Raw genomic sequence first — 26,216 nt, 5'->3', positions numbered from 1 at the left:
TCTTGGAAGGTTCATAGAGAAGCTGTCTGAGCAAGTTAAAGCATAAAGAGCTGCTATGGAAACCTATATTTACAATGTCTTTCTAGAGGGCGTGCATGTGTGTTTTAAACAGCAAAGTAGGAAAAGGGAATGGGGAGGCTGAAAAGTAACATAAAGTTGCCTAATGCTAAATGGAGAACCAAGGCAATCACATTTATTGAGGATCCACCGCACGACAAAGATTATGCCAGGCAGGGCTTTCCCTACAGCAAAAGTGGAAATTTCCGCTGACCATCCTTCAGTTATACAATTATTGGGAATTTATTGGAAGGGGATTTCCAAATCTCTTTCTCCATGTTTCTGACTCCTACCAGAAAATTCTATTAGCTGCTGAAACTCACCAAGTAGTTGAACAGGATGTGTGACGTTTGAGCTGGAAAGTCTCCAATATTTAAGAGAAGTTTGCGCAACATGTACATTAGCTCATCCTGGAAGAAGAACAGACCCAGTCAGCAGCCATGCTGTCAGAACCTGACTGCTTGAAACTAGAGGGTAATTTTCCTTACTTTTGCCCATTTGTTAATTTCAACTATGTTCACCACTTCAGCATGGTAAAGGAGAAATTAATTACCAGGAGAAACTGATGGTACATGTGATTCTTCTATTTAAATGAGCTGGAATACCTTTCCTTTATGGATAATACATAAATATCACCAAGCAGCAGACGATTTTATGTTAAGATAAAACTTGGCATAGTGTCTATAGGTAAATCCTCTGAGAGTTGTGTACTTGGTTGTATTTATGATGACTGCCAGGTGTTACTGGAATGTGGGGACCTAATCTGAGAAACGAATACACACACTAGATTAATTGACTTTCCAAATTTACTTCCCTAGGTTTCAAATCAATGAGATAAAAGGAAGTAAAGGGAGATAAATTGAAATGTCTGCAGTTAACCTTGCTTCCCAGAAACCAAACTTAATCTTCTAGTGAAGACTAAGAGTCTCACCATGGAGACCGGAGTAAAATCATATTAATCATCAGTTTGTCTTTTTAAAGTCCAGGAAACTACTTCAATTTGACACCTTACAGATGGTCTGGTAAATCAGCTTTGAGACCACTAACATATTGGAATAACCCCACTAACATTCTAGGCTACCAAACAATTAGAATTTAATAAATGTATCTAACCCTAAAAATATAAAACTACGTTTAGTCTTCCTGTAAAATAATGAAAATATTGAAAGTCTGAGTTATCAAGCAATTAATCATGCATATTTGGAAAAATCAATTACTGGAGAAATCTGAACTGAAATAGCAAAATTTAATACTGTTTGTCTTTACTGTTTGGCTGCACCTCGGAGGACACTGACAGCACAGGCAGCTCTGTAAAGCTCCTTACTTGCTTTCAGCGGAGTGCACACTTATACCTACTGAAAAGGAATAGGAACTCACTTGTCTATTGCTGATCGTCAGTTTTTCCAGAAAATGTCGAAGAACTGTTGATGGATCTTCAATTAGACAGTTCCACAAGACTTGCTGGGCCACAGCACTGACTTTAGAAGAGAAAAGAAATGGCTATAAGTCTATTAACCAGAAAAGGTTTTCAAACAATTTACTAAACTTTGATGAGTTCTTTCTTTCTGCTTTCAAAGGTTTTCTGAAGTTGAAGTTCTTCTATCATGTGAGTCTCAGGGATCAAACCACTGACCTGCCAGATAAGTGGTATCCAGTGGTCCAATAAGAACACAAGGATTATCAGGGAAACTGACCACTTTCTGATCAAGGCCACAGGATGGATTTCACCACTGGTATCGTACTTTGGTCAACAGCCCATGACTAGGAGAACATATGCTCTGCTGGGAACTTACTGGTGCTTTATTAAATGATCATGTTGTCAAACCACCTTCTCAATATCTATGTTTATAACCACAGACTTGTGCTGCTCTGAATCCTTGGTCAGAGAAGCTTCTTTTTCTGGAGAATTGCTTAAACAGAGACTTATGATTGCTTCAAGTACCGAGAATAAGTGGTTTCGAGGATTCAGTCATCCAGTGGGAGTTCTGTATGAACTGCCTCCCATCTAAGTCTCAGAAAACATTGTGAAAGAGTGGGTAGAAAAAACGTTAGGAGACAGCAGATAGAGAGAATTGCTTAAAATGCTTTCTTCTGAATAGGATATGGCAGGTGCAGGATCAAATCACAGCAGATGCTATTGCCTGCACAAGACTAAGGCATCAAAATTCTAGTATGAGTGGGAATGGAACTCCCAGGTTCACACTTTTAGCTCAGGAGCTATTGACATTTGATGGCTGCTGCTGGGGGGGGGTGGTGGGGTACAGTTAGTTTTCTCTGGGCATGTGGCTTTTAGTAAGTTGCCTCAGTCTTAGAGGATAGCCCCAGACCATTTGCACATAGTTAGCAATAAGTAGATGAAAAGGGCTATTAATAATGATAATAAAAAGAAAAAATACTGGAGCTAGGGGGATGGCTCAGCAGTTAAGAGGACTGGTTCTGTTCAAGAGGACTTCAGTTCAATTCCCAGCAGTCATATGGCAGGTCACAACTGTAACACTGGTTCTAAGATATCTTATGCCCTCTTTTGGTCTCTGCAAGCACCAGGCACAAATGTGGTACAAAGACAAATAGAATACCATACACATAAAAGAGAAAGTAAAAACTAAACAGAAAAAAAAAAGAAAGAAGGAAAACATCAAGTTGTGGAGGGGGAAGGATTCATGGGCCCCAGAGTGAGCTTGAGGGAGGTAGAGAGAAGGGTGCATACGATTAAAATTGTGTACATGTATGAGAATTTCAAAGAATTAAGGACAGTATTGTTCTTTAAAGAGTGAAATGCAATAATGCTCACTTGCTTATGTTAGGAGAACAAAAATGACTTCTGAACACTGTTTTTACTGTAGAGTGAAAAGTTACTGGGTTTTTTTTTAATCGAATACTTTCCCATGTAAGAAAAAAAAAACAAAACAATCAGGAGTGAGTCAGTCTTTAGGTATTGACATTATTCTGCAAGCAACACTTTTGCAAAGGCGTATGGTTTTCCTTGTCTTGAAGACCAACTTAACACTGGTAATTTTTTAAAATTAAGTCCAAAATTCATTGCTTTTCATATAAATCCTGCTTTAAAATTTACTTTTTGTTTAAACAAATTTCAGACTTATTTATTTTATTATATCTATATGAATCTTTTGCCTGCATGCATGTGTGTGCACCACATATGTGCTTGGTGCCTGTAAAAATTATATCAGAAGAGGGTGCTGGATTCCTCGGAACTAGTTATAGATGCTGTGATCCAGCATGTTAGTGCTGGGAATCAAAGCAATGCTCTTAACTGCAGAGCTATCTCTCCAACCTCTTTATTGATTCCTAAGCAATTGTTTAGGTTTTAAAATATGCTTTGGTTTAAAATCCAAGTGAATTAGAAGTGAACTTTTATTATCCAGATACTTTGAATAGTATCCATTTCAACAAGATAAAGTAGTTGAGTTGGCAGTAATTAGGTTTCTGGGAATAAATATATAATCCTATTCAGAAAGTGCTCCTTCATTATGACACAGGTCAGGCTAAGTTTCTTTGGATCCCTTAGGGTAGGAAGCAGAGGAGTGGAGGTCAACAACACATGCCCTGTTTGGGGTCTGTTTTCCATATTTATACAAATAACACACACACACACACACACACACACACATTTCAAAGTAGCATATATGAACTAATGTTTTTTTAACTCTACGTAGCATTATGTAGAGCGCTAAGTTAATTTTCTCAACTATTATTTCCAAAGCGTTGAGAATGCTGTCATATACAGGTAACAAGATTAATTGATTCCATGTGCTTGGGCATCCAAATGATTTTCAAATATTCTTTATCAGATGTACAATGTCATTTACAAATATTTATACTAACAAACCAACTCCATGCCAAAGGGATTTATAGTTTTCAGCCTCTTTATTCATATTGTGAAACAACACTCCAATGCTTGTCCAAAATTCATGCTTGGTCAGTGAGGTGTTAGCATGGCATTCTTCTCATTTCTTCACTAACCACGACTAGTTTAATGTGAAATAAGTTTTGCAGTTTTGTAAATAAAATGTAAGACCTTATTGTTTTATGTAGCAGTTTTATTCATGACTGTTGTCAGCCCAGAGATTGGTTAAATATTTTGCTCATTTTGGGGGTGGAGTTAAAAATATTGAGTTTAAATATTAAAGTTCTTGTCTTCTTTCTGGGAGTATACATGCTAATAATTGGAAGAATGTTAACCTTAGCTGATTCTGGTCACACAGTCCTGTAATCCCAGCTACTTGTGGAGGGGGTGCTAAGACTGGAGAATTGTAAGTTCAAGACAAGCCTTAGCTATAAATGAGTTAAAAGCAAGCCTGGGCAGCTTCATGAGATTTGATCTAAAAAAAAATAATTAAGCAAGGAGAGGATTGGGGGTAGAGTTCAGTGGATGAACTCTTGGTTATTATGTGCAGAACTTGGGTCCAGTCCCTAGTCAAGCATAAAAAAGAAAGAAAAAAAGAAAGAAAGGAAGGAAAAAAAGGAAGGAAGGAAAGAAGAAAGAAACACAAAAAGAATATTAACCTTTTGTCCATTGTAAATATAGTATTTTATTCTTAGTTTATCATTTCTCCTTTCAAACTTCTCTTTATTGGTATATCTGGGAAGGTAATCAAGTAGGAATAAAGGTTTTAGTGCTAGTGAATTAATAGTTAAGATTTCTGAGTTGGGAATCACTCTTGACTTCTTGATAGTCAAATAAGTACAGTTATGCTTTCTGGTGATAAAAAAAAATTGTGGACCTAGCTACTGATATTAATGAAATTTCTTGGTAAATGTAATAAAAGAAGTAAGAGAAGGAGCCAGAGAAAGTGATAGCATTAGTATGTAATGCTAAAAATCTACAATTATTTCATGTACATAGGACAATCCAGCATGCAGTCAGCAGAATGTATGTTCAAGAGAAAACTCTGGTTTCCATCAGACAAGCAGAGTAAGAACAGAACAGTTTGACTGGCCAGATGATACCTGCCACGCCATCTTCCCGCACCTCACCATCCTCCATTAAATGAACAATGGGAAGAACTGCGGCACAGATGCATGCTGGGAATACTGCTTGCGGAGGCTGAGGCACATGGTGGTTTGGTGTGTGCTCAGTGGCGTGTTCCTCATCTGGAGGGAAAGACAAATTCTATGCAATAACGATTTATAGTTCAAATCCTATTTGGCAATACAGTCTATAATAGTGCTGAAGTAAAAATAAAGGTGACTCTATAGAGAGGGTTTCCCCGTTATAAAACAATGAAATCAACCATCTTCCCAAGCACTGTCATTAGCCTTATGTTGTAGTGAAAGAGATGTACAGACATATTAAGATAGCAAATAAGTTCTTAATATGAAATCAGAGAAAATAAAATTCTAAGCGAGGCCTAAGGCATTTCTCATAGATGCCACATTTCACAAACATGTGTGAGAGATTTATAAGCATGAACACTGAGTAACAGAAAGCATGTAAATTTAGGGTAAAAATGGTATAACTCAGTCATATTATTGTCTTTATCTGATAAATACAATAAATACTAAAATTGAAAATCTCTTCAATTAGAATAAAGGGCAGTACATGTAATAAAAGTCAAGAATGATATTAAAGTTAACTAACAGTATATTAATATAAAAATAAACTCACTTTTATTATTGATACAAAATGAACATTTTTTTTTATAAAATATTAAGGATGATGGGTCTTTGAGTCTCCTCTCCTAACATCTGTGACTATTTGAGATTTTAGATGGGTCCTGTGAAGGGCTGGAAGGTAAAGGCTTTATTCAGTTCTTGTCAATCCCACCTTCTTATCAAATGCATGTGGGATATTGAAAATAATAGATGGGTAGGTAAGTAGATGATAGATACTTTTATTCACTTTCAATAAAAATGTATAAGTGCTCAAAAGAACAAGAAAATACTGTTCATATTCAGGAAGAGAGACAATCAGTAGAAACTCTCCCTGGGATGCTTAGAGGGATGGTGCATATTGGGCAATGGTTTTAAAGGAGCCATTAAGAATACGCTGCACTTTCATACATTTTATATAAATGTAAAAGTGATTATAATAGAAAATAAACATTACAAACTGTGTCTCATGTGCCTTTTTTGTCATTTAATATGGCAGACACAGATCTTAGTTTATTTAAATTGCATTAAGTGAAAATTCTTTGAAATTTCCAAACAAAGGGCAGAATTAATGAAATGGATAAAAACATTAACATACAATTTTATTCAAACACAATCTATGTATAAGAATCATAATATTGCCCAAGATGGGGGAGGCTCCCAGGAGTCAATGTGGGTGACCTTAGCCAAGATGCCTAAAGTGGGGACATGGAACCTGAAGAGGCCACCTCCTGTAACCGGGCAGGATCCCCCAGTGAAGGATTAAGGACACCAACCTATCCACAAAACCTTCAACTTAAAATTTGTCCTGTCTAAAACAAATGTAGGGACAAAGATGGAGCAGAGGTGGAAGGAATGGCCAACCAATAACCAGCCCAACCATCCCATGGGCAAGCACCAATCCTTGACACTACTGATACTTCTAAGCTTGCAGACAGGAGCCTAGCCTAACTGTTGTCCTCTGAAAGGCTCTATTCAGCAGCTGACTATAACTGATACAGATATCCACAGCCAAACATTGGATGGAGACTGGGGACTCCTATGAAAAAGTTGGGGGAAGGATTTGAAGGCTCTGAAGGAGATCAGAAATCCACAAGAAGACCAAATGTCAACTAACCCAGACCTCTGGGAGTTCTCTGAGACTGAGCCACCAACCAAAGAACACACAGGGCTGGAAAGGGGCCCCCAGGACATATGTAGCAGACATGCAGTTCATTCTCCATATGGGTTTCCCAACAACTGAAGCAGAGGCTCCCCTGAAGGCTCTCCTGACTGAGGTATTAACTCCCCAACAGGGCTGCCTTGTCTGGCCCCAGTGGGAGATGATGCACCTAATCCTGCAGAGACTTGATGCTCCAGAGTTGGAGGATACACAGAGAGGCCCCATCCTCTCAGAGAAGAAGGTTAGAGGAAGTGAGGGGAGGATCTCTGTGAGGGGGAGGACCAGAAGAGGGGGTAAAGTTTGGGATGTAAATAAATAAATACCAATTTTAAAAGAGGAAGAAAGGAATCATTACATTGTTTCAAAATACAAAAATAAACCATGTGAACAGAAATGAAAAGAGAGTTGGATTGATGAAGTTCATACTGGATAATGTATATATTAAGAGAAAAACTCTTACTACAGGTAGAGGATATATTTTCATAAAGATTCAACTTCCCAGGAAGCTTAATTACATGAAGTATTCATCCAATAACACAAATGGAGAAAGAAACAATTTGATAGTAATCACTGGAAACTACATATTTTTTCATAAGAGAGCAGCTGGACAAAGTTCACAAGGAAATCAAAGACTTAAATGTCATTGCAAAATAGACAGACTCGAAATGTCAGTAGAAACACTGCCACTCAGCAGAGAGCAGAGTGTAAGCAGTAAAGAGGCCACCCTAAGTTTAAAGAGCTAACTCACACAAGATGTGCTTTCTCATTCTTCTGTGATGAAATCAGATGTCAGTAACAGTAGGAAATTTGTAGAATTCACAAATATGTGGTAATTATGTTGATTCTAAATAACCAGTCAATTGAATAATAATTCACAAAGGACATTAAAAGTACTTTGATATATATGAAAATGAAAATGACACATATCTATTTTTTTGCAAGAACAGTGTTTAAATGGCAATTTATACCTGTGTGTATTCTCTGATTCTGAAACTAGATGATGACATCACAAGATATGAAAACTGTGGACCCATATCCCTTCTGCATAAAGAAGTGAAAACCCTCAACAGAATACTGTTGAATGGGGGTCTATAACTATGTAAAAGAAAGACTTCACACTCTGAAGAAGATCTTGTCTTTGGAATTCAATGTAAGCATGGTATAACATATAAAAAAAGTAATATAGCATACTATGCCAATTAAGTGAAGAAGAAAAAGCATTTGAGAATTTTAATTGATGTATAAAGACCATTTGACAAACAGAAGACAATTTTGTGACTAAAATACTAAAACCCTAAGAATCAAAAGTTCTCTTTTGACGTGATAAAGACCATTTACTAAATATTTATAGCTAATATAATAATTGATGGTGAAAGACTAAATGCTTCCCACTTAGGATTGATAGAAAAACAGTACCTTGTCACTGTTCATAGTAACATTGTCCTTGAAATTAAGCAGGGCTAATTAGTCAATAACAAGATATGTAAGGAAACTATATTAGAAAAAAAAGAATTGAATAGTCTGTGTTTGCAAATGACATGATTTTATAGCTAGAATATCTTATGGAACATATTCATAATATCACTAGAAATAACAAACCATCTCATGAAGTTTTCATGTCATAAAACTTATACAGAAAAATCAAGATTCATTTCTACATATTAGTAATAAAAGTCTTGTAAGTGAAATTAGAACAAGTTCTTATAAATTGGCAACAACAAAAAATATAACGGGAATAAACTCAACAAAGGAAGTGTAAGATTGTAGGCAGAAAAATCACACACATAGTAGTATGAATGGACAGAGAACCCCATGTTCATGGATAATAAACGTTAATATGGCCCATATTAATTAAGATACATCATCTGGCTTTTTTGAATATTGATGAACCACTGTAAAATTCACACAGGAATGCCAAGGGATCAGGGAATAGCTAAAATGATCTTAAAAGAGAAGAACAAGGTGAGACAGGACTCTTACTTTCCAACATAAAAATTAGCTAGAAAACTAAAGCCAAGACTGTCTGGGATAGGATCAGCATAAAAACCAATACAGATCAGTGTGATAAAATTATGAGAACAAAGATAAATCATTTCACTCACAGTTGAATGAGTTTCGAAAATAGTGACAAGAAAATTTAAGGGTGAGTGTAATTAGTAATTAATAAATGGACATCTAGATATATCTGAAAAAAAGAATAAAGCTAGATGCTAATATACCAAAACCCTTGAACTCAAAAATTGTTCACATAACTAAATATAAACTTTAAGCTTATAAATCACTTCTGATTTTAGAGTATGCTTTAGAACAAATTAGTCATCAAGAACAGCACGTAGGCAATGAAACACACCTTCAGCACTGACTGCTGAACGTACGGACCAGACTGACCCTCTGCGGAAGGAATAATTCCTGTGGGAGGTGCTGGAGGTGCAGGATGGACTCACAGACAGCCGTCGGGATGTCAGATTGGCGACTTCTTCTACTGGCAAACAGAACAGGGAACGTAAATTTTGGTTTTATAACTCAACTTTTTTATCATAACCACAAAGTAAACCTGTGCTTATTTTCAAGTACTGCTACTTGCAGACCATAAATGCTTAAGCAACTTACTGTACACTTGGAAAACAAAACAAGACCTTCTAGGGAAACCAAAAGTTCTTTCTAAAACTTCCCACAAAACCAACAGAGAATCAAGGAATTTATAATGGTTCATGAATCAAGTTTTGGTAATCAGCAGAAAGCTATCTACAGTTGTGAAAGTTAAAAGCACTGAATGGACTATCTCATTTTAAGTAAGAGTTAGTGCACTTGCTGTCTTGTGCATTGTGGATTCAGCTTTCCTGAACCACAATAAATGCTTGCTTTGTTACCAGACTGATTTTTTTTCAAGGTTACTACCGCTCTCTACATACAGGATAAGTCTAAACTTTAGAAATCAGCATCTCTTCTCCTTATAAGAAAGAGATAGGGGAGAGCATGTCACATGATATCATCCTTGTTTATCTGAGAGTAAGTCCTTTCCCTGTAGCATAGTCCCCCACGAAGTCTATGCCAGCTATGAAGGCACCTTCCTCCTCAGGCTCTGAGTTGGGTGTGCAGGTGGGCTCATAGCAAGCTTCCTGGGTGATGGGGATGGCGGTGATGAGGCTCGCCTCACGACCAAGGCGTTTCTTCTCTTCCTCCTGTTGCAAGTTCTTTAAGATGTGCTCTGCCCTCTGATGGGACCGGGACACTGCCCGGGCAGAGAAGGATTTCTGTGGAGACAAAAAAGCAAGGACATGGCCAAACTTCTTGCAGGATCATAGGTAAAAAGAGTGACCCAAAAGTTTGCCCTCATGAAATTGGCCACACATGACCTAATTCATGAGTATATATATTAAACTTTCTATTAAATTTCTATAGTTGGTGATCCCCCCCATACTCATTAATGTAAGTCCTCAAGAATGTCTGTAACTTCTGGAAATAATGTATGGGTGATATCACCTCACTGTTTCAACATAAAGAACAACTTTTGTTAAACAGGCTCTAAATGAAGTATATTATTTAATGTTAATAAAATAGAATGACAGAACATGCAAGGGAAAAAGAAAGAGATATTACTCTCAAATAAGTTATCTGATTTACCTCATTTTATCAATCAACTATTTAGCACAAGGTAAAGAGGATTTATCAGTAAGTATATCATCACACTGGCAATATTTTATAGGGGAATGTTATTGGATGGAAAGTAGGACATTAGAAAGTGCTACCCAGGTTAAATGTAGACTATGAAACAAAAAATATTAAAATCAATCTACTCTTCCACAGGCAGAAGATAAAGACAAAGAACAGAAGATTGATCCCATGCAGTGGCTACACCATTTATGCCTTTCTTAATCATGGTGCTTCTGCTGAGATAGATGCTGAGAGATGTAGGGACCGAGTCAGTGGTCAGAGCAAGGTCAGTGATCACTAGTGTCTCTCCTCACCAATTTGAAGCATAACAGCAATGTTACATCTCTCTGTTGCCTTATAGTCACATATGGTTCTAGAGACATCTGGAGCTCTTGGTTTCATTCACAGAAGCCCCTATTATATAGGACATTATCCTATTATATAGGATATTAATAGGAGACTATCAGTTTACCATGATGGAAGGCACAACAGTAGTTGAGGGCATTGGATCACACAGTGAGTTATGAGAGCCAGGTAGCTAAGCTGTCCTGTTATAAGACATAATGTAGGAATTAGAAAAGAAAGAATGAATGCTGCATATTAAATCCAGAAATGGTTTCTTATCCATTGTTGGGAAAGAGTTATTTGGATTTAAGGATTCCCTTCACTATATGGGAGAAAAGCCAAAGACATTTATATTGGTGGACCAGATGCTTGAGGTGCTACACATGTGACAGAAGAAACAGTTGTAATTTTCTTGTTACCACTGGGCCATCAGGCATGGATATACCATACGTGAAGGAGTGTAAGTAAAATAACGTTGGGAGGGGAAAAGGGCTCAAACAAGCCACCCAACAAAGAACACTACTACAATCTGTGTACAGCCTTCAGAGCTGTTCTACTTAACTGCATATAGTCAACTAACATTTTCAATGATGTGTGAATGAAAATACCAATAATTTATTTTACCAGCCAAAGTAGCTAGTGTGAACTGAAGTCTCCATTTCCATCTCCCCACTGAATCACACTGCTATTAAAGATTTTCCAGATTGACTGACTAGAGTCTCTTGATTGTGGAAAGTAGGAATGCTGTAGACTGAAAGCCCAAATTATCTTGGGCTTGTTTTAGTCCTCTTAATAGCTGCTAACGACTAACAACTGCAACTGACCTAACACCCTTTGTAACAAGGATGTCTTAACTTGATAAACCACTATGGCCCATCATTCCCAAAGCTAAAAATGTTACATGGTAGCCCCTGAAGCAGAGAACTCTACATCTCTCTTCTATAAATCTCCTATCTAATCTCCTTACCAGCATATTTAGGAAATGCATTGATTAATGATTTTCTTTCGTTCTGAAGACTATAGAGGTTCATGAAACTTCTTCCAAGGTAGCATAAATCCAAGCCATATCACTAATATTTGGTTTAAAATTAGCTATCTCTTACACCTTAAATCAAGAGATGCATTTTGTATTAAAAACAGAAACCATATTTTTATATTAAGTATAAGGTATAACCTTTCTGGAGGCTTTCTGGGAGATGTATGAAACATATTAAACATATACACATGATTTATATAAACTCCATGGAATTTGTTCATAGACATAATGATGACAGGTTTGCACTTAAATGTATTATCTTTCTGTTTCTGTTTTATTTTTGAGTTAAAAAACCATTACTCTTAATTTAGAGGTGTGTTATCCAATAGATGATAATACAGTGTAGTTTTGATGAATCATCTATTTCTAAAGGCACATATAATTTTTCCTGTAAATAAACTGAGTATCTGAGCTATGTTACATGAAGCAGTGATATGTACAAGCACTGTAACACCCAGGGTCTTGAGTAATGGTAGCAATGTTGATGGTAGTGATAACAAGAAGATGAGAAAATAAGTAGGAAGCAGAAGCTGCTTCCTTCATTTCTTACTCCTGCTGGACCCATGTATTTAACCACTGGGCAGCTCATACATTGCAGTTAAATTAATATAACAACAAACAATAGTGAAAATGTTCCCTTTGCAGTGAACAGATGCCTGTTTGACGGTTTGACAATAAAACAAAATATAGCTTGATAGAAGCTAGTTTCTAATATTCCCAAGACACTGTGGCTTTCTGTGTTATTACATTCTCATGACAAGAATGGCCAAATGGTCTCACATATCCCATGCAAGGTGAAGATATAGGAAAGAAAGGGCCTGTTACTCACAGACTGGTCTTCGTTAATGGGGTCCTGGACACTCCCGCTGCACTGAGGGACCCATGGAGGGTCAAACATTGGGACAGATGGCATTCCAAGTACTGGTGAGGGCAGGGTGAAGTTTATACTGGGAGGTGGGATCTGTTAGTAGACACAGAAGAATGAGGTGAGTAAGATGGAGTAGGAGCTGGAGTGAGCCTGACATGAAATTAGACAGTCTGCCTTAGTATGTGTCAGGGCCTGTGTGGTTCCCTAGAGGAGTAAGAAACATTAGAGGAAAAGGCTGGGTTCTAAGGCTTTTCTGTTTTAGGATGATTCTCTTTGGGCCTCAGTTAACACATCAGTAAAATGATGTGTTTTAACAAAATGATCCTGAGTTGTGCTGCTCAATCTCTTTTACCCTAGACACCCATATGTGTGTAGACAACCAGATGCTTGGATGGTTACAATCCAAACTTAGCTGGTGACTCCAGAGGATGGCTATATTTAAGGCTGCTACTGACTGAATTTCTTGTTCTATATTCTTGTATATTTCAATTTGTTTATTTAAATATAGTTTACATATACATGAGTGAAGTTTACTGATATAATTGGAGGGGAGAAGAATTCTTTGGCTGTGCACTGTGGGGCTGTGTTTTATAGGTTTAAACAAGCCCTGGGTTGATTGTTCTGGTGTAATTCCCATGTAGACAGCATCTCTCACCTTAAAAATTTGCTGTGCTCCCTCTTCCATCCTGGGCCAGACCTGATAGCGAAACCTCCAGAGTGTGTGGAACTTGAGGACGGCATTCAGTCTCTGTACAGTCTCTGCATGATGGAACTCTGACATCAACATGTCCGACACTGCATCAGGGACCTTCACAGCACACAACAGGAACATGGCGGCTAGAAACAGCCAACAATTAATTCATCAGCTGCACATCTTAAGATGTTGTGCTGTTTCTGGGATTGTGGGGATATGGACCTTCTATCTCCATAAAACCACTCTGGAAGTGAAGGAGGTTGGCCACGAGCAGTGACCAAAGCTCATGATCTTCCAAACAATAGACACTAACCAGCAAATGATGTTTGACCATGACATCTAGTAGCTAATGCCAAAGCAGAAACAGCATGACATTTCAGCAGAGTACTTGTTCTAAGAAAAACTTCCTGTGGTTCATGGCAGAGCCAGAGAATGCAACCAAAAAAGTTACACAGTAAAGTGTGCTGTTTAGGAAATGGCTAGTCTCTTCACTAGTGATCAGAGAATGAAACAGAAAAACAGTCATTAAAACAACCTCAGCTCTATCAGGTATATGAAAAGCAAAGTCCATGATGTAGATTCTCTTTAGAACATCTACTCTTCCCAAAGATCGAGAAGCAAAAGTAGTTTCATGAATCAGAAGGCTTAAACTCTTAAATTTTGGCAAGAGCTAAATATTAATAAGAAAAATCTGGGTGGTGGTTAAATTATAGGGCTTGTGAATAAAAATGAATTACCCCCATAGCTCAGATAGAAGGGCCAGTGGCAGGCAGAAAGAGATAATCTACACTCTCTCCTTCTTCCCTAGAGACTCAAACTGCGCTCAGCTGTGCCAACAGAACTGAGGTTGGGTCCTGGCTCTGAAACTACAATTACTGCATGATCTTGGACAAGTCTCTTAACCATGTAGCTTCCATTTCTTGCTTGAAAATATCTGAGAAGGATGATGGCAAGTACATGATAATTCCTGACTCCACATTTGCTCTTCCAGTAAGGTAAAATAATATACAGGAAAGTGATCTGTGTCTGGTTGTGAGACTGAGCCTCTTGAGGGCTGCCTGAGCATCTTTCCAGCCTGGAAAGCACTTTGTCAAGTAGGAAGTGCACTGCAGTTCAGAAGTGGATTTTATTTTTCTCTAGAAAAGTGATATAAAGCAAGACTATCTACCATGTGCATTCTTAAGGTTTGGGTTTGATTTTATGGCTCTCTGGCTCTGAGTGGGACAAACTTCCACAAGTTCCTTCAACTCTGTCTTCAGTTTGCTCATTTATAGTAAGAGCTACTTATTCTAGGCATAAGGGCACACACCCACAAACCTAAAATGATGCAGAGATTGAAAGTCAGCTTGAAGTTCACAGTGAGATCCTGTCTCAAAAACAACAGCAATTGATAAAACCTCCAACAAAACAAATAACAATTTTTTTCAGTACCCTCTTGCCTCCACTTTCTGCATATTGGAACTATAGGTATCATCACCACAAAAGTCATGAGTTCCAAAAACAACTGATGTCATATTAAGTTGGACAACAGTTTTATATAGTTTGTTGACTTAATGAACAATTGTCCACAGTTACATTGGTTAGTCTATACCTGTAGCAACATGGTCTAGAATCAGACTGGGTCCCACTCAGCTGTCTCTAAGGCCTTTGAAGGTAGAGAAGGCCAGTGCTTTGAGGCCATCTCCATAGTCCTTCTACAGACCCATCTTCTCAAAAGATCCCTGGCATCCACTGTTTCAGCTGGTACATGCATCAGCATACTTGTGTCTTATGAGTACTATAAATGCCACCAGTTACTGTCACCTAAAATCCATCACTACTTTAATTTCTTTATTAACAGGCTAGAGATGAATCTGGAACCTTGTACACACTAAGCAAGTGATTGGCCAGTAAACCATCCTTAATCCTTGTGGTTTATTTTGTCAGGGTTTCATCATAAATCTCAGGCTAGAGTGGAGCACAATTCTCTATTCCAGACTAGCCTCAAACTCAGGATCCTCCTGCCTCCACTTCCTGGATATTGAAATGATAGGTATACATCATTATAAAAAGTCTTGTGTTCCCAAAACAATTGATGTCATATTAAGTTGGACAACAGTTTTATTTAACTTGTTGACTTAACAAGCAAGTGTTTACAGTTCCATTAGTAACTTCATACCTGTGATAACACAGTCTAGAAGCAACCTACGTCCCACTCAACTGTCTAATGCTATAAGCCAAGTATAGCTCCTTTGTGAGTTGTCAAACTCATAGCTTCACATTTTCTAAGCACACCAAATGTATTTTCACATCCATGTCATCTTGCCTAGATTATTACTTCTAGGATGGCTATGTGTGTATGTGTTTTATTTATTTGCTTGTTTTTTTGAGTCAGAGTCTCATATAGCCCTGGTAAACCTTGAACTGACTATGTAGCCAGGAATAACTTTGAATTTCTATTCCTCTTGCCTTCCCATTCAGAGTGGAGGTGGTACAAGCATGTGCCGCCTTGTCTGGATTTATGTGGTGTTGAAGACCTTACCCAGGGATTTGTGCATAATAGTTAAGCATTTTGCCAGCTGAAGTACACCAACCCCAAAGTATTCTGTTATAGTCATAGAACACTTACTACCCTGAGAGAAATCTGAGGATCTTGTATAAAGGCACAGTACAATTTGAAGGCAGCTCTGAAAACATTTCTCAGATGTATATCTCTATCTAGAAGTCTAGGAACTTCCATCATCCTAACATAAAATTGAAGGTGCCTTTTTCTCTGTTTCAACATTGTACACTGATGGCCACAGGAGCCACTTCCCTGGTAGAGTTTCTTTACCTGCTGCCCCAGCCATGTGCTCATCCATACTGAGAAGCAGTTCCCAGGCAGCTGGCTGGATGTCTCCATACATCTCCTCTGTCAGAATTGGAGCTGCCTTGATGAGCAGAGACAAGGGAGCCGGTGACAAGCTCATCACCTGAGGGAGAGATGCAAATCATGTTTCAAGATCTTTTAAGACAATAATTACTTCTTGAAACTCAAGAACCACGTCACTTTTTTGATTCCCCAGGGTGACCTTAAAATATTTCTTAAAATGGAGTGCATTTAGGTGACATGGTGTGTAGGCCTTATACTTTATTAGCTGATGTAAGTCAGATAGAAATATTGATCTTATAATATTTTCACCACAAAAACAATTTTACAATTATTCAAAAAATTAACCATAGAGTATGGTTAATTTTTATTCTGTATGAAAAGAAAATAGTCAACAATTATAGCTCTGTCCTCAAAGTTCTGGTAGATTTTTAATGTTTTCTTTTATTTTCTCTGTGTTTGCAGATTTCCACTAAAAACCACATGGGGTCTGAAATTCATAAAGGATTCCATTCATAAAGCTAATTTCTGAAGGCAGCATGAACTTGGATGACATTTCTCTTTGAAATAGTATGATTATACATTGTGGCTATGGGCCCAGATCCACCCACAAAGTCCTACTTAATCCATTATTTATGATAATTTAGGTTATATACAAAGGTGGTAGATAAATCATCACTGTAAACATTCTAGAAAAACATGAAAAAGGGATGATTTCAAGCTTAGTTTGCAGGAGCAGTAGAAGAGTGTGCCAATAACTGGATAAGTAGGCCAATGAATTATTTCATTTAATCCATACAATAATCTTTTGAGTTAAGTATATTCTTACAATCCTCTTTACATGGATGAGACAATAAAGAAGAAGGCAAATGAAAGTCTTTGTCCAAGTCTCAGAGACAGAGAAGTAAACTGTGCTTATGAATCTAGGTGGTTTAAGTTAGGATAGCCATTACATGTTAGTAGATTTCCTTCATTGGAGGCATTAGAGTGGGCTAGGTACAGTCCACCCAAACTTCTAGGCCACATTCTATGGTAACTGGCTGCCCAACAAGAAGGATGTTTTTCTCCCCTTGCACACCAGTTAAAGCAGAGAACATTCATAGCAACACAGCACCAGCTTCCATTTTTGCATCACAAACACTTATGAGCAGGCTGTACGAGGGCTCTTTCTTGTCAGTGAACAATGCGTGTTTTTGATCTGCAAGCTAATACCTGAAGCCTGATGTACTTCAGCATTCCGGAGTCCTTTTTCCCTTCCAGGTTGACATCTGAAACTCTTTTCTTCAGGGAAGGCGTCCTCAGGCATGACTTATCTGAACACTAAGAGAAGGTGAAGTGTGTATTGAAGGTACTGTCACAAACTCATAGTGCTTTATGTCCCCCAGTCTCTCCATGGTACTAGTCTCTAATTGAAAGTATTACGTTTTTTGTTTTTTTTTTTAGAAAGGCCCAAAGGTTCTAAAAAAGCATTGGTTTTTGTTGAGAAAATGGGGATTAGATATGATTACTAAGAAGTGTCTCCTTTATTTACCTTTAGGGAAACAAGGACACAGACCAAATTACAAAGCTAGTTAATTATCGAACATGGGAAAGATAAAGATTTCTGACTTTCATTTCAGGTTTGATTATGTTGTGTCAAGTGGTTAAAACAAAACCAATTTAAATAAATGTTAATGTAGATAAAACACACTCTGTTCTAAGGTATATGTTGAGGCATGTTGTCAGAAAGAAAGGAAGTATTTCAAGTGTTAAGATGGAAAGGGGCACACAGGGCAGCAGGGAAGGGCTAAGTTGAGAGTACCCATCATATCAACATAAATTGTACAGGTAAAGTAGTTAAAAAAAAAAAAGCTCTCTTATCAAACTATGCCTTCAACCTGGCTCCAGAACAGACTGTTTTATTTACACAAAGGTGAGACAATGCCTTCATCTTACTCCCAAGGTGACAAAGCCTGTAAGGGTTGGCACAGTTTGGAGAAGAACTGATCCTTCCTTCTTTATTAATCCTGACTTCTGCGTCCTTCCTGTTTTTCTGCATTCCAGCCTGTGCAGGCTCACACAGAATGAAGCTCATTTGTTTCACCAGGGTCAGGCCAAGGAAACACTTTCTTCCTCTATGCCAAAAAAAAAAAAAAAAACCCTAAACGTCTGAAGAATTTCTGGCAGAGCTTCACAGTGTAAGATGGAGATATTTTGAAAGAAAAAGCAAATCTACAAGCATGCCCATAACCCAAGAAACCCTATTCAGAGTCTGACAAAAAAAAAATAAAGACAACGAATGAATCTGTTCTAGGGATGGTATGGGACCGTCCTTTAAAATGAACCTACATTAAAAAAAAAAAAAAGGAGCTCAGAGCTCTAGCTGTGTTTTTGAAAGAAAAAGAATAAAAACTGTGGAATTACATGCTTGGGAACATAAAACACTTGGGAAATATGCTGTGTAAATAATATATGTATATATATGTAATGAAAACCTTTAAAAATCATTTATAGCAATAACTTCCCACAGAGACATAGAAATGTGTCTTCTGAAAAATTTCTATCTGTGTGCTGTGATTTTTATTTTAAATCAGCAAATAATACACAAGCATATCAGAGTATCTGGAAAAGACAGAAACGATGAAGAAAGCAGAAAATGCCCATATTCCCAATTTAATAACAGTTAATTATTTGGTTCTATTTAGTCTTCCTCCCTTGTTGCATCTTAGCAGAACCATGATAGCTTTCTGCGAGTGGTACACAATTTTAAACAATCATTTCATGGTGATTTTTATGCTAAGTATTTTCTGGGGAGGTGGGTCATGATTTTAGATTTTTACAAGTGTATCTCTGTCCACTGGCTAGCCATCGTATCCTTTCATGGTTACTTATAAATAATTCTTCTCCATTAAATTATAAAACACAACAGTATCCAGTTCAAGATAGAAACGCTGAGCACTTAAGGTAAAGCCAATGTGCTGGAAACCACAGAGTTATATTTCCTTCTGTCTGCTAGCTTCCCATGGAAGAGTACATGCTTGCAGGTGTACGAGGAAGCATGGTGGGTTCCATGACACCTAAAGCGTGGCTTTCCCATTAGGGACACATGCTGGTCACAGTATTTGAATGACTTAATTGAAGTCAGGCAGTAGATACCAGAGATGGAAATATGTGTAAGAGAGACTTGGTGTACTGTGGAAGAGTCCGGAGTATTTATATGGCATGACTCTTGACTCAGACAAAACTACTGTGAAAGGTTTTCTTGGTTTTGTTGTGTTTTGGTTTTTAAATGAAACTCAAGACAAAAAACAAATCTAAGCATTAAATAGAATGCTGGGTTGTTTCCCAGGGCATCTAGAAGTGGTTTCTGCAGTGTTGGATCTCACTGGACTACATACATGGCTAGAATTAGACATCAAGCAAGAATCTGTAGAGAAATCTGAGCTAAATAAATGAAGACAAAGAACAGAACTCATCACTAATAGAGGACGGTAGTTCAGCTGTTTGCTCTAGGATGGACATGAATATACTGTTGTGTGGCAGAGCAACTGTAATCACATGCAGGAGATGATATGTTGACATTCCCTCCAGGACAGAGAGGGTAGACCCTCAGGAAGTGTTCTAAGACTCTTATGAAGTACCCAGAGATTATATGAAAGGGAATTTTGTTGCCCAGGAGTCTTCCTAGTGGTTTAGCTGGCTGAGAATATATAACTCATCGGTTCACCAAGCTAGAGGTGGATGGAGTCCTTTGTTTGCTGTGCTGGTTCCTTCTCTGTATGGAGTGAATAGATATTTTGTTGTTTTCAGGAAAATTTATGTAGCAAGGACCTTATCCAATCTAAGTGATGTGGTTGTACCACAGCATCTGAGTCGAAAGAGACAGCCACAGGGCATAAAATCTCTCAGGAGTACTGGGGAAGGCCTACTACTGCTCTGTGTGTGTGTGTGTGTGTGTGTGTGTGTGTGTGTGTTGTGCATACATGATATGTATATTAATGTATCTTTAAAAAACCAGTCATACTTGATTTCTTTAGATTATATTTTCAATTCAAAATCAGCCTGGACTGGCCAAGGAATCCTCGCTTATGGGATTTGGCTTAAACAGAGGACCGGGCACCAACAAGTTCTTCTCGCATAAGTGAGTCTGTTAGATGCTAGAAAGAGTGTTACCATCTTGGAATTTTCAACCTAAAACGTAATATGTACAAAGCAAGAGGAGATGGCCAGAGGACAGTTTAGTCAGCAGGGATGATGCAGAGAGAGGCAGAGATGAGGAACTGCCAGATGACAGCTCTGGTGTTGGATTCCTTGGGGATTGTCTATGTTTCCCTCTCTGTCCCTTGTTTCAGTAAATTTGTCTGAATGGAATTTGTATTAAACTATTATTGATTACAGAGAGATAATATTTAACTATTCAAAGTAATGTTTTTACTTATTCACTGAATAACTCAAGAGTATTTATTGTGCAACCGTAAGCCTGGGGATGAGTTAACATCTGCAGTTATGCAGAGAGCACATTGCTGGTGATGGCTGCCCTTACTTCCCCTGTAGGGAGACATCACAAAAGCAAACAGAATGATGGATGGTAAATATAAACAAAAGAGGAGGAACACGCCATGAAACCTCATTCAAGATGGAGATAACATGTACTGAAAAATTGGGAAAGTAGGAATCGCCCTGCCAGACTCTCCTGGGATCAGTTTCTTTATGGTTTAAGAAAACAACACACCAATGGAAGTGTGATTCTTTCCAAAATGCAATTAGAGCCCTTGTGCTTCACACAGTTGCCATGCAAAATATGTATGTTTGTTGTTAAGTAGTTTTGTTTTCGTCTGGCTTATTGATTAAGATATAATCTGCTCTTTGTATCAGAGTAGCATTGGGGGTGGCTTTGGAAAAAATTCTGTAGGAAATCAGGCAACCTCTTGCCAGTTGCATGGTTTCACAGTATCCACCTTTCTCTCTGGTAGGGAATGCATCCTTGACCCCAGTATTCTGTTTGACTGACAGGAAAAGCTTGTTTTGTTTACTCCTGATCACTACAGTTGATCTGATGCAAACAGGTAAGAAACAACTCTACTTGTTTCATATTAAGCATTAAGTGAATACATACTCTACTTAGAATATGGTTCTAAACACACAGAGCTGAACAAAATACCCAAGACTTCCTTAGCATCAGCAGGTATAAAAAGAAATGTAGAATTCTGTGGTGAAGTCATTATGAGTACAGAAGAGTGAAAATATATAGACAGAAAAAATCTAGCTTGAAGTGTGCTGAAACTAAATAACAGAATGTATAATGAGTTCTTGAGCATTAAAGTGAAGAATTTTCACACGGATCTGTTAGGCGGGATACAAAATGTACTGACCACCACAAATACATTCTGCCTAATGAACCAGCTCAAGAGGAAACACAGATGAAGTGTCAGCTGCTCACAGATGATTCTCACCAGACCACTGCTTTTCTTCCTGACTTTCTGCCTTTTCTCCATTTTCATTCTGTTTCTGGAAGTGGGGGCACTGTTTATTCGTATGACAGACTCAGAACAGGCAAATCAAAAATATCATGAAGAGGGAAAAAGTGGTTGAGCAGAAAGCTTCCATTTTGGAAATATAATGTTTGTTACACACCATTAATATATATTATTTCTTCACTTGGATGACTAGTTTAAAATCTATAAAGTTTGAAGACAAAGCTGTTAGTTCTCCTTTAAAAGAAAAAGCCACAACAGAAGGCCACATGGAGTTTTTGGAACTTCCTGCCAACCCACAGGAGAGCATTAGGTATTTATACTCACAAGCCATCCTGGTCCATAACCTTGATAATTCAGTCAATATTTATTATTCCTCTATCACAAGTAAGTAGTTTGTTAGAACATCATGTAGAATACAAAATGGATGATTTCTTAGATCTCAGGATTTATAATTCAGTGGCAGAGGATCCTTGAGATTCAAAGGATGGAATAAAACACTGAAGCCTCTGTGACCCTGTTGGGTATGATCTCTGTCTGCATATGGAACCTCATCATGGACCAGAGTTCTCAGGGTTGCAGCCATGGCCCCCTGCACTCATCTCTCTTTTGGCCAGAAAGTCCTGAAGTCAATTAATATTGAAGAATCTTTTTTTTCAAAGGTGACTCGTTTCCTTATTGGAAAGGTTGTTAGTTTCCCCTGCCAAATCCGCAGCTTTATCCTCAGCTCTCAGTAGTGTGCCTCTCCATTGCAGCAACTACCATTGCAATTTTACATCGATCTAGTTATGCCTCTCCATTGCAGCTACACAACTGAACTGCATCCTTGCTTTTATTGGTCATACTTGCAAACTGCTTGTAGTAAATATTATTGCCCAATCTAAACCCAAATCTGGACTGTAAACTCTGTAGTAGAAAGATTTTTTTCTTCCTGCTTATTTTCAGTCAATAGCTTATTTGCTCTGATAAGTTTGTCAATAGCTGGTGCATAAAGAATGCTTGTGGAGGTGAGCAGGTGTTATATAAAAATGGCTTTGTGAAATCGTTTGAGGAAAGCATCTGTGGAGGAAGCCAAGGCATTCAGTGGAATGGTCACTTTGGCTACATTGTTCAAGGGCAGGTGAGGAACTGTAGTTTTTCTTGGCAGGAGGAAGGCAGTCATGGTCACCTTCTTCTGTCAGCTCAACTGAAAGGGCAGCTTAGTGCTTGGAAATGTGATCTTGAGCATTAAAGTGAAGATTTTTCTTAGTGTGGCTTGGCTCATCTGTAGATGGTTGAGCCATTTAATGCTTATATGGTTTCCTAACGTATACTTCTATTTGCTCTCTATTGCTGCTCCAACAAATGAATCAAGGTTTAACATGCCCCAGGTTTGTTAGCTTTACAGTTCTGAAGGTCAGACATTTCAAATGAACTGGAAGGCTCCAGTGTGTTTCCTGACTTTCTCTTGAGTCTGGAATTTTCTAGTTTGTTCAGGGCTCATGGCCCCTCTCAGCTGTCTGCTGTTGTAATCTGCTCTGCCCCTGACTCCCAGAAGTTCTTTCTTCCTATATAATGGAACATATAACTACACTGAGCTGATGTGGACAATTCAGGACACGGTCTCGGTGTAAACCCCATAGCCACACCTGTAAAGTCTTACTTGTCATGCAAGGTGTCATGTTCACAGGTCTCAGGAGATGCTATTCTCCATAAGGTTGCTTACCCATCATCACAATCTCTCTGAATTTGTATTTCTAAGACAAAGCCTGGGGAAATGTTTCATATTTACTCATAAACACAGACGAAGCATCTGCCTGTCTTTTTTTTTTTTATGTGTTTAAAATTACACTTTATTTTTATTTTTTTTTTCACAGCACAGGCTTCATAATGTGCTAAGATATTTCTTTTTTTTTCTTTTTTTTTATTGGATGATTTATTTACATTTCCTATGTTGTCCCCTTACCCCATCCCCCACCACCCCCTCGGAACCCCCAATCCCCTCGCCCCTCCTCCTTCTTCTCTGTGGATGTAACCTCTATCTACACCCCCCCACTCCCACCTCCCCACCCTCAAAATTCCCACCCCCTGGGGCATCCAGCCTTCATGAGGTCAAGGTTCTCTTCTTCCACCTATGCCCAGCAGGGCCCTCCACTTTTACATATTCAGCTGAAGCCCTGGATCCCCCCATAAGTGCTCCCAGGCTGGTGGTTTAGACCCTGGGAGCTGTGGTTGGTTGGTATTGTTGCTCTCCTCATGGTGCCACAAACCCTTTCAGCTCCTTCAGTCTTCACTCTAACTCCTCTATTGAGAACCCCATGATCAGTTCAATGGCTAGTTGTGAGCATCTGCCTCTGAATATGTCTGACTCTTGAAGGCCTCTGAGGAGATATCCATATCAGGCTCTTATCAGCATGCACTTCCTGTCTTCCACATCAGCATCTACCTTTGGTGACTGCACATGGGATGGATACTCAGATGGAATGGTCTTCTGACGGCCCTTCCTTCAGTTTCTGTCCCTCACTTTGTCTCCATATTTGCTCCCTTGAGTATTTTGTTGCTCCTTCTAAGAAGGACTGAATCACCCCCACTTGGTCTTCCTTCTTTATGAGCTTCATGTGGCATCTGCCTGTCTTGCACATATCTTCTGCCTTTTCTTAGAGCCACCCAGATCTGCTACATTTGGCTTTGCCTGACATTTAATTTCCAGGGCAGATAAGAACATCACTATAAATACATCTTTTCTCCCTCCCCTCGTACATTACCCTGTGGCTGCTCACTCACCTCTTTCTGCTTCTTGCCCCTCAGGGCCACGTTGCTGATGTGGTTGCTCTCACGTAAGGAGTCCACACTGTCCCCATACAGCAATTTAATGGCCCTGACCAGCCGGGCACAGGAGCGGCTATGGTGCAGGTAGCAGTGTGGATGGCAGTAGTCCACATGTGTGCAAATGAAACTTTGTTGATTACACAGTAAGATCATGACCTGGAAAAAAAATACCCACAGATTTAACCAGGCAACGAGGGAGCAGAAACACGGAAGAGGGAAAGTCAGAGAGAGTCAGAGCATGAACTCTTAGTCAGTGAGCAAACAATAGTAATTCAGTAATTCCCACAGGTGAATAGGTAGTCTCTGCTCTCTTGCCCTCTGTTCTACCTCCATACTTTTAAAGACACCCAAACATTGGGTGTAAGGTATATGACTTCCAAGTACTTTCAAGAACCTCATCCCATCTCTTACCCTGTAATAGTAGCCAGACAGAAAAGTATTCAGTGCTGAGTTCAATTCTAGAGTTCTCTAACTGACCCTGAATACCTGGGTGCACCCCAAACTACCCTCAACACTATGTGGTGCTTGGAAATACTTCTGCACCTTCCCTCTGGATGGTTGTCTTGTACTGGAACTTGAGCCCCACCATAAAGTCTCATTTCAACTCAATCGCGGGTTCTGTGGCTCCATCCACACACTTGCTACACTTGAGTCTGAAGCCATCTAGCTTCCGCTTTAAAAAATAGTTTCAACTATATCTCCTGAGATTTCCCATTAGGATTCTAGAAGTGATCTTGGCTGGTTTAAAGGATGTAGTTATTTTAAGATAGAAATGAAGGGCCCTGAATTGGCAACTGAAATTTGCAAAATGAAGTTGCAATTCTGGTGCTCAAACTTAGGGCCTTGCACATGCAAAGCATGTTCATATCTGTCACTGAGCTCTGTTTCTTCACCCCAGGTTTGTGGCTTGTGCTTGTTTTGTGGTGCTAGGAATAGAAGTCTGGAAGCTACGCATGCTTAGGCAAGCACTCCATCACTGAGCCGTGCCCCCAGACCCCAAGTTTACAACTTAAAAATGTTTTAACTTTTATTTAATTTAATGTATATGAGTGTTTGTCTGCATGTCTATATGTGTACCACATGCATGCCTGATGCCCATGGAAGCCAGAAAAGAGTGTTGAATCTCCTGAAACTGGAGTTCTGGATGGTTGTGTCCTGAGTTTGGGTTCTAGGAACTGAACACAGATACACAACTTTTAAGGTAACCTCCTGTAAGGAAGAATATATAGAGAAGGCTTCTGTCACACAGGAATCTAAATGGTGAAGGAGTGTGCACCATTCTGGATGAGACCACAATGCACATAGATACAGAGAAGACCAATTGCACCGACCTGGCAGAGCGGCTTTAAGACCAACAGGGCTTGATTATTCTGAGGCATAGATGAAACCAACAGTCATCTCTATCCTCCTGTCAAACCCAGTCAACAATATCTAAGCCTGCAAGGTTTTCAACAAATGTAAATGGAGTCTTAGCAGAATGTCTTGAGGTTCTACCTATCTTGAGGTTCACTGTGCATCTTTGAATAGTCTGCTTTATACTGCAGCATAAAGCAGGTATAAATGGGAACGCTAAAGATTTCTTTGTTATTCTGAATTTGGTGATCAGAAGAAACAGGAAGAAAGCCTTACGAGACAGAGAGAGAGAGAGAGAGAGAGAGAGAGAGAGAGAGAGAGAGAGAGA

General features: G+C 38.7%; 1 protein-coding gene across 4 annotated transcripts in view; it reads right to left on the bottom strand.

Moving 5' to 3' along the window:
• The window catches only part of Unc80 (unc-80 homolog, NALCN channel complex subunit), a 188,098-nt gene that overhangs the window by 61,099 nt on the left and 100,783 nt on the right, over nucleotides 1-26,216 (bottom strand). For 3 of the 4 annotated variants that reach the window (XM_028765643.1, XM_028765645.1, XM_028765646.1), the window contains 10 exons: nucleotides 24,491-24,691; nucleotides 17,487-17,594; nucleotides 16,239-16,377; nucleotides 13,388-13,569; nucleotides 12,694-12,825; nucleotides 9,897-10,083; nucleotides 9,180-9,311; nucleotides 5,026-5,169; nucleotides 1,435-1,535; nucleotides 381-467 (listed from right to left, as the gene is read on the bottom strand). In XM_028765643.1, the coding sequence (XP_028621476.1) occupies nucleotides 381-467; nucleotides 1,435-1,535; nucleotides 5,026-5,169; nucleotides 9,180-9,311; nucleotides 9,897-10,083; nucleotides 12,694-12,825; nucleotides 13,388-13,569; nucleotides 16,239-16,377; nucleotides 17,487-17,594; nucleotides 24,491-24,691 (1,413 nt within the window). The remainder of the gene's footprint in view (nucleotides 1-380; nucleotides 468-1,434; nucleotides 1,536-5,025; nucleotides 5,170-9,179; nucleotides 9,312-9,896; nucleotides 10,084-12,693; nucleotides 12,826-13,387; nucleotides 13,570-16,238; nucleotides 16,378-17,486; nucleotides 17,595-24,490; nucleotides 24,692-26,216) is intronic. The other variant, XM_028765644.1, reaches the window with a different exon arrangement.

Source organism: Grammomys surdaster, unplaced genomic scaffold (assembly GCF_004785775.1).
Source record: "Grammomys surdaster isolate TR1022 unplaced genomic scaffold, NIH_TR_1.0 165, whole genome shotgun sequence".
NCBI classification, from domain to species: Eukaryota; Metazoa; Chordata; class Mammalia; order Rodentia; family Muridae; genus Grammomys; species Grammomys surdaster.
The sequence above is the reverse complement of the archived record's forward strand: the minus strand, read 5'-3'. Positions and strand labels throughout refer to the sequence as shown.